We start from the raw sequence: 13,215 nt of genomic DNA, 5'->3' as shown, positions 1-13,215 counted from the left end.
TTTAGGAAATAACTAATAAGGAAGCCTCAAATCAATTGAAATACACAGTTAACTTTGTGAAGTGTTTTCAGGTAGTATTCAAGTAGCATTTGGGAATGCTTTGCTGTTGTCTTTGTTGGTTTTGAAACTTTTCCTTTGCATAAAGTCTTGAGAACTTATTTTGACAGTGTGCATCGAAGATCTGAGCATCCTATTAGTTATCTCTCTTATGGCTCTATTGTAATTATAAATTCTTGTCTGAAAGTGAGTTACTGTATAAGATTGAAATTATTTAAGTTTAAATAGCAAAGATGTTACAGTGTACTATAATTTTAATGCCCAAGTATTTTCATCATAGTGAAAATCTCATAGGGTGAGAGGCTTAAGAATTTATATTTCCTTCTGAAAACATCCAACCTCAGTAACAGACCATGTCCATGGTGTTCAACACAGCAATGGACCGAATGTCCTTTAAATAACAGCTTTACAGAAGGATATGAACCTTGGAAAAAACAACCTCTGACTGGTGTTGCATTTCAGAAATCTACATTCTTGACCTGAACTTTCCTTCAAAGAGTTGTCTAACAAGATGTTGTGTCAGAAGATTTTCAAACTTAAGGAAATATTGTTGAAGATCATGTACTGGGCTTTCCAGTTGAAAATGGCATTTACAGTATGTTAATACTTAAATTTTTTTAATGCTGTTACACCATTTACTGCCAAGTGAAATGATAAAATGATGCAGGTTTCTTGAAGAAACTTTGAAACAAAGATTTCTGATAAAATCTTCTAAGGATCTAGCTTTATAAACTTGTAATTATGGAGTTTCCTTCTCTAAGTATAGAAATAAATGGTCTCAGAGTTTCAGAACAAGTGAAGAAATTGCTGATTTTATGTCAGTGATATAAAATTATACTTCCTTCTGTCTTCTGGCAACAAGTAACTTCATTTTGTAGCCAGAAAACCAACACAGTTTTTGTTTTGAATATGCAGATAGCTGAGCTCACACATGATCTGCTGATCTTGTAGATTTTTTTTTTTTAACAGTCTTCTGGATATTTGCTTTTTAATGAGGTGAAGAAATGTGTTTTGGGCCTTGAAGGTACTGTATTTTCTTTTATGTCAGGAATCTTAATGGTCTAGTGAGCTTTTACTGTAGGGTTCCATGATTTTCTTAACCTGTGGTGAGGTGCTGCTACTGCATGGAGTCATTTCCCTGACCCAGCCTCCCATGCTATTGCTGGTGTAAGGGGGTGGCCAGGACTGTTCTTTCAGAAGCAGCCTGTACATTGGCTGTCTTCACTCACAGTCACACAACTGTAGCTGAAAGCAGCCTAATCTTACAGCCCTTCTGTAAAGGTGTTATCTTGCCTTTAAGAACTCTGGCGCACTGTAATGTGTGACAAAGAAGTTTGGGAATCAAACTCGTGTTTTTTATAAGTATTTTAAACTGACTGTAAGTATTAATAGTTGACTGTACATTATGGTGGTGTATGGTGTGGTTGTGTTGGTATTCTGTGAGGTTTTTTGTCCCTACCTCCTACTCCCAAATGGTGTGGGTTTCCTTTGTGTACATTTTTCCTCCTGCTCCCTCTCCTTTTACTGGCCTGTTGCTGCTTATCTGACCTTCTGGTGATCACCTTTTCTTTAGATTTGCCTTTTAGGTTCTATATCTCTGGTTGAAGCCATCTACCGTGCGTTGATTGTGCTTATCAGTACAGTTGCCAAGGGTTAATGTTGGGTTCTCTAGTATCATCTGTGGCAAATACAGACTTACAGTTTTCACTGATACCTTAAACACAGTATTTTTGGAGCAGTACTGTCATGGATCTTAGAACGTAAAAGTGACAACAGGAGATAATAGAGGAGAGGAGCATATCATGGAGGCTGAATAACATTTGGCCTGCTCTTTTTATCACCATGGAGTAGATTCTTGGGAAGGTTCTCATGTGCCTTCTCTGAATACTTTCCCAGCCTACAAATATTTATGGTTTGGGCCTTCTTGAACCAGAGATGGTATTTTTGTGTTTAATAAAAGAAGAGTTCCATCACACTATTAGAGTGTTCCCTTCTGTATAAAGGTTTAGTGTCCATAATGTTGTGTGGAAAGGCATTTTGCAGTTGAGCTGCACAATGTGTCAAAGTGTACACCAGTTTGTTTTGAACCTGTTACCTTGTGGTTTTATTTGATACCACTTGGCACTTGTGAAGTGACAGGAAGTGGCAAAGATCAGTTATTCTGTGCTCACCTTTCCAGTACTCCTTCCTGTAAACTCTTTGGGTACACTGGAGAGTACATCCATTCTTGGCTTTGTGATGGTGGCTGCTGCTGCTGTAATCAGAACCTGTAGTGAGCCCAAAGAGAGAATTCTGTCTAGATTTGAGCAGAATATATCCTAGTCTGCTTCAGTGCTTCCTGTGCTTTCCATTGTCGAGACCTGGACTGACCCTGAACAGAAGCAGCTAAGGTCTGTTTGCACATGTTTGTTTGGTCTCTGCACACTGTGTGAAAGTGGTCATTCTGCTCCTGCACTTGCACAGATCTTGGAAACAATACACTTGGATTTAGCAGAGTGTAACCTGAACTAGTATCCATGGTGTGGCTTGCCTGCCAATGAGTTTATCTGTCCTAAGGATTATTAGGAGTTAACTGTGTTTAGCTGCACATTTTATTTAATTAATTTGTTAAAAGTAGTCGGATATTGCACAGTTATAAGTGGGGCATTTGCCAGAAATTTTAGGAAGAAGCTTCGAATAAGTTTTATTATTTTGTTTGCCTAATATCCATGACTCTCTTACAGCTATGGTTAGGTTTTGTGAACAAAAATATTCTTCCCTATATGTGGATTTTGTGGTCTTTGTTTTTATATAAACATTAGGACTTCTTCAGTGTTCATAGATTGGAGTTCTATAAATTATATTAAGCTATTTACTAGTTTATTTACACTTTTTTATTTATTAATTTCCTATTGATAAAAAGTAGAAAAGTAAGATTTAATTGACAAAGGAACTTTTCTCTTTGAATACATTTATTGACAGAATTCCGTGATAAATTTGGTATTCATGTTCATTTAGGGGCATCTTTGTGTTTTTAAACACGACTGAATATAAAAGTTTTTTAAAATTATAAAACTTGATATGTATATGAGTTGCTTATTGATTTGCTGTCTTATGTGTAAGAAGGCTATTGAAAGATTAATTTTTCTTTAGCTTGGTACTCTTGTATGTGGATTAGGAGTTGCATAAACTATAAACACATTTTTTTGAAAAACAGAACGGTGACAAGTGAGCATTTCTTTAAAGATACTTGAGAATTGTTGACGTTTGGCAGTTTTGAGCCTTTCAGTTCAGTAATGTTTCTTTAACTTTTGCAGTAATTTCCTTTGGATTTTTGACACTCAGTGAGGAGAAAATAAAATCATGACCATTTGAAGTGATTATAGTTTTTTGAATCCCAATTCTTTTATCTTCTCATAATACTGAATGTGCAGTCTGTTTTTCAAGCAGATTGTTCACTTGTATGTAATATTGTGCATCTCCCAATTAAATAGTTTTCTTGCAGTTACCTTTGTCCACGAATTTCTGTAAGCCTAAAAGGCTTGATTTTTCTGTATAAGTTGTTACTTTGAAATCTGATTCCAGTGGATGATGATCAGGAATGCTGTGTAACAGCATTCTTTGTGTGACTTTTCACCAAGACTTCTTTCATGCAGCTGCTTGGGAAAAGGCCAGATAACAATGTGGTGGTTTTATGTAATGTCCAGGCCCTCTTCCCACCCCATGGGTTAGCATCAGGATCTCCCAAGTCTATAAAAACATTATATGCTAGGTTTTCCTGTTGCTGTTGTTATTATTAGAGTCAGCAGCTCTCCCTGTCTTACTGTTCTGATGAGTTTTCTTGGTGTTAATGTCTAAGAATGTGGATGGTGTAATGTCATATGTACACACCGAGGTATATGCATTTTGCAAGTGCTTAGCTACAAATGTTCTGGTCCTTGTGAGCAGATTTGCAGGAGTGTGTATTTATTTTTCTTTTACTGGGAAAGACAGTAAAACTTGATAATAAACCTAAAATATTTTGGTAATATAAATATTTGTATTACTATATAATATATTGTATATTTATTGATTTGGTATTGTATACTTATGATTTATATTGCTAATAATCATAATGTATATTTAGAATTTTTTTTAAGTTTTAGGTGCTTATTTATGACATTTCTTCCTTTTGTTGTATGAAAAGATTTCTTGAGGGAGGTGGAAGAAACTCATTAATTCCACAGCATGCTGGATAAAATTGTTAAAACTATTAGCTTATTCAGTGGACCAATGGAACTTTATCTGTAGCTGTTTTAAAAACAAACTGTTTGTTGTGCTGCTGAGTGATGATTGAAAGTGAATCAGCTCTTTAGTTCAGGAGCAGATTTTTCTAAATCGAGAGTTTGGTGAAATTCAGTAGTAGGACTCTGTGGGGTGAAGTCTTTTCTTCATAGACAAATAATATTTTTTTACTTTTCTAGCAGAAGTTGTCCATTCTATACCAGTGATAAGGTTGACTACCAACCACAGTGATGAGAGCTCTAGCAGTTAGTATGAGCACCTTCTTTTTACCCATCTTTTTGAAGAGTGGATCAAACAATATAGTGAATAATGCTATATTAACAATAGTAAACTCTAAACCTGTATTTAATAAAGTAAAAAAAAAGACAGTAACTTAAGCTGACGGATTTATTTTCTGCAGATTTTTTTGTTTTTGCAGAAAAGGAAGAGCAGAGTCAAAACTAAAGTGTATGAAATGCCTTAATGAGGAGACACTTAACTAAAGGTTTAAAATAGTCCTTAATCTTTCCTGTTGGTAAATAGTAGCAGTAATGGTCTTACGTACACCTTTGAAAGGTGAATCCAGCAGAGTTGGATAGAGCTCAGCCTTGGAGTCAGCCAGCAGGTCTGATAGTTGTGGAAAGGGAAGGTGCAATTTTCATATAATCTAGGACAGCTGCTGACCTCTGCTGAAGGGAGTGTGGACTGTGGTTTTCCCATGACTGGGTGTTTCTTCAGTGGTGGTTTTGTGTATGGTAATCATATAACCTCAGTGTGGATTGCATCAACCTATTTACTGATCTTGCTGGAAGGTAAACTTTTCAGTTTCCCACAGATTTAGTAATCAGATGAAAAAGAAATTATTTACCCTGCCACATGGCAAACTCCTACTGCAGGGAGAGGGCAAGAATGTACAGTTGAAAGTGAAGAGTAAAGTGAGACCCTACTTTTTATTGACAGTCTGTAGTTGAAATGGATTGAGGCCTATCCTTAAATGACAACCTGGAGGAACTCTAATAAGAAACTAACATTTCAATAGGTACCTGCTGCAATAATAAATACATTCACTTGGTTTGGAAGTGAGCTGTAGTTAGAAATAAAGTAAAAGTTCTTTAATGAGATATAGAGGGCTCTTTAGGAACTTAGTCAGAATGCTCTGGAGTTGATGCACGGTTAGGAGATGATGATCATATCCCAGAGCTCCATTGTGGCTGGAGCTCAGAGTGACTTCATGATTTTGTCCTCTGCAGTCCATTAGTGCTTTGCAGCACAGCTTCAGCATTGACCATGGGACGTAGTGTAGTCCCTGCTCTGTGTCTGTGTAGCGCTGGTCTCGTCCCTTTTCTGTCTGTTAATTCATAAGCTAGACATGTGCTTCCCTTGGTCTGGATGGTAGGATGGATTGTGAGTCAGTTGCTGTTATTTTGTGAATATTACTTAAAAGACTATCAAAGCAAAATTTGCACTGGAAAATTATTTAAAAGTACCGTGAGTTTATTTATGGTGAAAGTGCTTGTGAATCAAGTTTTGGGCAATTAAGCGGTAGTTGTAAAGGTAAAAATTTAGTTAGATGGCTAACATACTCTGTATGATTTATCTTCCTGAGTTTTCTTTGTTAATTTTAGCTTACTTTGGTCGAGTTTGCTTCTACTTATGAGGTTCTTTGTTGGCAACAGTCTTGTGTCTGCTGGTAATGAAATTGTTAGGAGTTCCTTGTTCTCTGTCACATTAGGATAGATCAACTAGGGGTCTGGAGTCTGAGCGTTGTTGCTCTGAATGTTAATGAACAATGCACAATGAAATTATACCTGCTAAATATGTACTGCTAGGTTTTCACTGAGTGAAAAATCAGGCACTGGAAATAAAAATCTCAGTGAAAGACTGGTAAAATTTGGATAGTTCTATGGTGGTAATTAAACATTTTGTGACCTAGAGCGAAACTTAAAAATTGGCAAAATTCAGTAGAGTGTCTTTCTGAGGGATAAATCACAATTAAAAAGGACTCAAGTGAAATGCTGGAAGTTTCATAAGCTGTATTTAAACTTTGAAGACTTTTCAGCAAGAATTTCCAATATCTGATATTGGAAAAAATGGTTGTTGCTGAAGTAGATCTTGGAATTAGCTTATGTGTTTTAACGTTGGTAGAATTGTTTCTAAAATCTCTTCAAAAGAAAATGTCTTAGTTATATTTATGTGATGTTTTCTTAGAAAGCATTTTCTTTAAATGTAAGCAGCATTTCCTGAAGTTATTGAACTTGAAAGCACAGTTGAATTAAATATTTCTAACTTTAATTTGTCTATCACCAGTAAGTAAAAACTAAACACTGATGATGTTTTACAGTTTGTGGATGGAGACATTGATTATTGTAGAATATTGGATTGTTTAAAGCAAAAAAGGCACTGAGTCTGTCAGTCCGTGGTAGCCTGAGGGGCTTTTTCCAGCAGTTTCAGAGAAAGCAGTTCTGATAAGAATGCACAGAAACAAGCAAACTTGATGGCTGATTTGAATCGTTGTGATACATTTCTTAGGCTTTAGTTTAAAAAAAAGAAATTAAGTTTATTTTAAAGTAAGCAAGCCAGGCATTGTTATCTTGTAAAAATACTATTACTGAGAAGGCACATATGTCAACTGGCCACTTTCTCAAAGCTTGAAAAATAGTAAGGTAAATAACAAAACCAAAATGAAACAAAGTAATCTTGAGTATAGAGAAAATTTTAAGAACATTTTGCAAGCTGCCAATACCTGCATTTGCAAAAATGTATGTCCCTCCCTTCCAGTTAAAGTTGTCCTGAAAGGGCAGAAGTCCAAAAGTAAATTGAAGTCACAAAAGTGAATTGAAGTATTTAGTGGGAATAGAGTTTGTTAGCAATTACTGCAAGTTTCATAAGTAAAATTAAAGTGAATAATAAAATCTGTGACCATTTGTTTGGATTCAAACCATGCACAATTAAAGTGAATGGAAGCTTGTAATTGATTTAAACAGTAAATGATATGGTTTATAAAAATGGGTTTAATAAACTCATTTGGAACAAAAGTGATCTCAAAAATGGCACGAGTTTCCTGGCTAACTTTGGAGAACAATTAGGAAAAAATAAGAGTATCTTGCTGTTATTTCTGTGGGGTATTTGGCTGAAGAGGAATGCTGATAAAATGATTTCAGTTGCAACAGAAAGTAGTGAGAATATTTTACATGTTGTTGAATGTGTAGAACAGTGCTATTGGAGGTTTTTATTTTAAAATCTAAAACATGGATGTACAGCAGTATTTTTCACAGTTAAACATTTGTAAAGCTCAAAAGGACTGGATTTAATGATGATTTTTTCATTCCTAGGTGGGAAGGAGGGGAAAGATGTATAGTTGCTGATGAAATTATAGTCGCCTAAGAATAATGTAACAAGTGATTTGAATAGGAAGTTTATAGTGCAATCTTTATGGCTTGGATGGAATAAATTGAAAAATATGAATTTAATGTTGTCTTTAATATCATACATCCTTTTAAATGCTTTCTTACTTTTTGGGCTTTTATGTACAGTTTGAATGGATGTCTCTTTAGAATGTTTCATTATCTCCGCAGACAAAGTAGACAATTGTCATCCAGTAGGAAACAGTAGACAGAAGCACTCAACTCTGGACATGGCAATAGGTCCTTTATTCTGTTGGGATTCTGAGCTCTGTGCTCAACTGGAGAGTAGTTGTCTACAAGAGAAGGAAGTGTCAGCAGAGGGTTGGGAAGGAGTTCTTGCGCTGTGTTATTTGTTCAAGAGCACTCTTTTTGCAGAAAACGTAAGAAGTCTGTTTCCATGCTAGTAGCTCCTTCTTTCACCAGTGAGACAGAGGAGAGGTCTCACACTCACTTTGTTTGGCTGTAGGTGTCCTGACTTCTAATGCTTATCCTTGTAACAATTGCAAGTAGTCTTTTGATGCTTAAGAAAATGGTGGTTGTTTACTTCCTTTTCCATTTTCCTCCACTACTGTTCGGTCCTTACATGGCAAAACTGAATCTGCTTGACCTCCCTTAAGTTCAAAAATTTTGTGGAGGAGTCTAGAGACGTTGAGTTCTTCAAAGGTGGAGATTCCACAGCACCTTTAGACAACCAGTCCTTAACCACACTTGTTATGGAAAAATACCTTCCTTACTCTTTCTTCAGGGACAGCTGCTGCTCCTTTGTCTCTTTCGACTTTTCCAGGAGAGCTGGTTGTTGCTCTCTAAGAATTCTATATTTCTTCACCAATTAAACTTTGGGCAAAAGAATATTTGAGAAGTTATGTACAGGGCGTGTGAATCCTAGTGGGAGCTGGTCCTGGAGTTAGGCTTCTTTTTGATGGAGGCATTTGAGGCTGGTAATAGGAATGCTGCAACCACCATTATGGTTAAATTATTGTTGAACAGACTGTGATTTTTCAGCAAGGTCAGATTATCTGGAATCTGAAGGTGCCAGATGGAAACCAATGGAAAATGTCCCTTGTTGTCAATTCTCTGGGCTCTTACTGACCCCTTGTTCAAAAAGTGCATTACTGCTGTGGTATCTCATTTGTTTTGTTGTACAGATACTGGGTTTGTTCCCATGAAAGATGAAAGGGGGCCACTGCCCACAGGTATCCTGGATGTGCACTTTATATTTTGGAAATAGCAGTATGTTAAGCTTATAGGGTTTGGATTTTCAGGTTTTTTTGGATAGTTGTGAAGCAGTATTCAGGTAAAGTTACTTCTGAAACTGGTTTCTTGTAGCGAAAATTCTTTACCTAAATTTCAGTTGGCTTCGTAAGTGATTTTTTTTAATGTCTGGTATATTTTGTATATTTACATAATAATTTTTCATTATGTGTAAGGGTAACTGGAGTACAGGTTACTGTACTGAAATACATCTGAAATAAAAGCTTTTGCCATCTGATTATGTGTAGCTAACTGAAGAAGGATTTTTTTTTCCCAAATCTTAGTGTCACTTTTCTATTGGCTTAATGGCTTTATTAGATGAATGGTGTTTCTTTTTAAAGATAAATATTTCCATTAACACCATGTTAACATTTATTTCTCTTCAGTAAAATGGCTCTGGCATTTGCAGGTTGCAAATCTTAGAAAACCCTTATAACACTTACTTAGTGAAACTATCTGTGAATAAAATAATGAAGCAGCAGAGATATTGTATTTCGTTGCAGTTGAAATACTAGCATGATATGTGTGATATACTGTTGTGTGCATGCACTTTTCGTTTTCTATAGAAATTATAACTACCAATTTAGTAAACAGGAAGGGGGAACACAGATCCATTGGAAGCAACTGGAGAAGATTTGTGCCTTAAGAAAAGCCTCTGGAATGGCATATGTGCTTTTTATTCTAAATATCATTCCAGAGTGTCAACAATACTAGTGTAAGCAAATACAGTTTTGTGTTTAGCTCAGTTTGAATCAAAGTACACTTAGGTGACAAAATAAAAACCCTTTAGATTCATTAGAGTAGTTGAGAAGGGAAAATCCAAGATGAAAACAAATCTCAAAAAGACCTGCAGTGAGGCAGTATGGTAGGGTTTGTGTGGGGTTTTTTTATTACTGTTGTCTTTTTCTTTCATTATAGCATGCATTTACACAGTGATAATTTACTTTGCTTGCCTAATCTAATAATCTGCTAGATCATCTAATTATATGAGTCTGTCATTTTTTGTCCTTAATGTTTGCATACAAGTAAGCCTGGGTACGAGGAAAGCACAGTTATTTTTAAAGCATACTGAAGGTCTTTTGATGAGAGACTTTAGTTTTCCTCTTGGGAAAGGGCAGAATTCACGTCAAATGATTAGCCACAGCAAATTCACTTTCAGATGAGGTGTTATTACTCTTAATAATCCTGTTATTAGTGTCAGTATAGCAATATGTTGGGTTAGCTGTATAGCAGCTTCTGCTAAATTTACAGTTACAGCAAACAGTCGTCCACTGGAACAAACCAACAACTCTCAGCATCTTAGTATTGAAAAAAGGCTTCCAAGTAGTAGAATTGGTGTTTCCCCCCAGCCTCATCCAACCAAATGTTAGGCAATTAGGAACCTTGGTTTCTCAAAATGTTGTTAAAGTCAGTATGGTAAGTAACTAACCATTTATTGATGCCCCCAAATTAATGAGTTAGAATAGGACTGGATATAGGAGTTTGTATTCCTATGAAAAAATGAGCTGGGCACACCTTTACAGAAGGAAAAGAAGAGATTTCACAGAGGGGTATGTGGGGGTGTGTGTATGTGTTGGGATTTCCTTCTGTAGAAAGAAAACAGGAATCTATTCTAATCAAAATGACATTGTTTAAGTAAAAATTATACATAGAAGTTTCCTATGATGGTAAGGCTTCCTTGAATATTAGTTTGGTCAGATGATATTTCCCTTTTGCAGGAATTTGCATAGCTTTTATGCAATGACTGTTAATCCAAGAAATTTTAAGACTAATCTGTTTTTCCGTTTGTGTGTCACTGTATAAATCATTAGTATTTGAATTTCATGGAGTATTACTTGTATAAATTCTCCCCTGACTAAATTAAAAAATGTATTACAGCTCATTTAAACTTTGGATAACAAAAATGAAATGTAAACATAATGCCTGTAATATTCTAAACAGTTAAAGTAGTCCATGGAAGAAAAAGTGTTGCAGAAGATTCTTTGTACTATAATTGAAATGTCTTTTGAGCTTCTAGAAAACATTAAAATTAAATACAATTATAACTTTTTGTAGGTTGGGCTCATGTGGTTTGTGCTCTGTACATTCCCGAGGTGCAGTTTGCAAATGTTTCTACAATGGAACCTATCGTGTTGCAGTCTGTTCCTCATGATCGTTATAATAAGGTATAATTATATGTCTTTTTATATCTGATGTATTTATTTTAAAATTTGTGAGCTTTAGTAATATAAAACTACACTTCTTAGAATGCGCTTTATATAAAATTAATATATGTGTGCAGTACTGCTCTATGTTTTCTGCTATGACTTTATGGTAAATTGAAGAATTAATAAAACTATATTATTAAATTAGGCTGTAATGTTATCTGCCATGTCTCATTAGTCTTTTACTGATTTTGTTAATTAAAAATATTGTGATCTTTGAATAACAGTTTATTTTGAAAGGAATGTGAAATATTTCCTATAGATTAAAATACTGTTACAGTTTATTTGAAATGTTATTATTAATTACCACAAAGTCCTGCTGTTTTAAGTGTCGATATGAACATAAATAAGTTCATAAACATTCCTTTTAGGAAGAAAAGGTATGCTAATATATTAAGACAGGAGTTTGCAGAGGACATTTGGAAAGGACTTTTGCCTTTGTAAACAGTATTCACTTTAGTGGGATTATTTGCTTATAAAAGAACTGCTCCTAAATAAGTGTCAGTGAGATGGAATGTTTTATAAAGTGTGGTGAGACTTTAAATAAAAAATCCAAAAGGCAAAGCAATGAAACAGTGCACTAGCACATAGAATCAGGGGAAAATAGAGGCCAAAGAAAGTTACCAGGAGGGAAAATTTATATAGTGGTCTTTCAAATAAACATCTTTGGAGTTCTGCCAGGAGATAGTGCTTAATTTACCATGGTTTTTTTTCTGTGCACTTTTTTCTTTACTAAACACTGCAAAATATGCAGAATTAACAAGTACAGTAATCTTAAATGCAAGAAGAAATGCAGCAGACACTAAAGCATGAGGCTTGTCAATACAGAGACATTTGGCTGCTATTTTCCTGAAGTTTGCCTCCTTCTGGGGTAAAACCCATCACATTACATAACAAATCCACTGAATGATTTATTTAGTGGGTTAGCTATCAGGAAAGCTCTTCCTATACAGTTGCTTCCAAAAAGAAATGGATTACTAGTTGCTCTTCTATTTAGGAGGTGTTTGTTATTGGATGGTTATGCATGGATAGTATCTTTTTGTTTTATGTCAGCTTTAGTTGTCTCTTTCAGGTTCATTTGAAACTATGTGATAATTGAATATAATTACGGATTTTAGGAATCTCTTCTAAGAACTGATAAAAAAATAAGTGCCTTTGATTTGCCTGGTAGTGAAGGGAGCTGTTAGACTTCTCTTTCAGCACTTGCTGCAACAATGAGAAATTTCCGTACAATTCCTAGGTTTGATTCTGCGATCAGGGAGTGCCATTGAGTAGCTGTTAGAGTAAACTATTTCTTGAATTACTTTTTGCTTTATAAGGTTTTTTTTTGCCTTATCTTTCCTTCTGTCTTTGCTTTTGCAAAGAAGGTTTATATTTTGAATCTTTGAAGGGAAAGTATTGGCAGAAACATAAAGGCAGCTTTGCAAAATGTGTATTTTGCCTTTAAAGAAAGTAAGATATTTGTTGTGTTTTTTTGAGTAAAATTTTCTTGCTGAGTCAAAAGCTTCTTTTCCAATGAATTTGGGAGAAGTCAGAGTACTCTCTTCCTTTAAGAGCTTGGAAGAGCAGTGTCATTGTAGGTGGTGGGACGCTGAGAGTTTCAAACTTCCACATTCCAGAGGTTTTGGAGGTGTAGCATTTGCATTGATTTGCAAATGCATGAAAGTCTTCCTTGTGAAAGAAAGACAAAGGCTCTCAGGCTTCTGGAATTGTTGTGTGTCCAAGGGAAGGTATAAGTTGAGACCTCAACTATAGAGAACTTACTGTTCGTCATGGAACGGGAGGATGAACCTTCTTTGGCCCTGTTTCATGTGAAAGACTAGGAAACAGGTTTTATATTTCTAGTGACTGTTGTAGGAAATACAGTTTGAGCTTGTTAAAACTAGTAAGCAGTCTACCATGTTGTGTTTAAACTTGTTCGTAATGTAGCTGGTTGTTTGTTGTGATTTTTCAGTCATTTTACTGTAAATTGGTTTAAGAAGTCCTGAAATGCAGACCCTCCATGTAGGGTAAATGCTGAAGAAATGGGGCCTACATCCCTACTAAGTGGAATGCTT

The 13,215-nt window shown here is 35.4% G+C and overlaps 1 protein-coding gene across 4 annotated transcripts in view; it reads left to right on the top strand.

Moving 5' to 3' along the window:
* Positions 1-13,215, top strand: part of MLLT10 (MLLT10 histone lysine methyltransferase DOT1L cofactor) — a 122,732-nt gene that overhangs the window by 23,755 nt on the left and 85,762 nt on the right. For all 4 annotated transcript variants that reach the window (XM_039388507.1, XM_027744710.2, XM_039388508.1 and 1 more), the window contains one exon: positions 11,010-11,119. In XM_039388507.1, the coding sequence (XP_039244441.1) occupies positions 11,010-11,119 (110 nt within the window). The remainder of the gene's footprint in view (positions 1-11,009; positions 11,120-13,215) is intronic.

Source organism: Pipra filicauda, unplaced genomic scaffold, assembly GCF_003945595.2.
Source record: "Pipra filicauda isolate LSUMZ 115617 unplaced genomic scaffold, ASM394559v2 scaffold65_size3143899_pilon, whole genome shotgun sequence".
NCBI classification, from domain to species: Eukaryota; Metazoa; Chordata; class Aves; order Passeriformes; family Pipridae; genus Pipra; species Pipra filicauda.
This window is presented reverse-complemented; position numbering and strand designations above follow the sequence as displayed.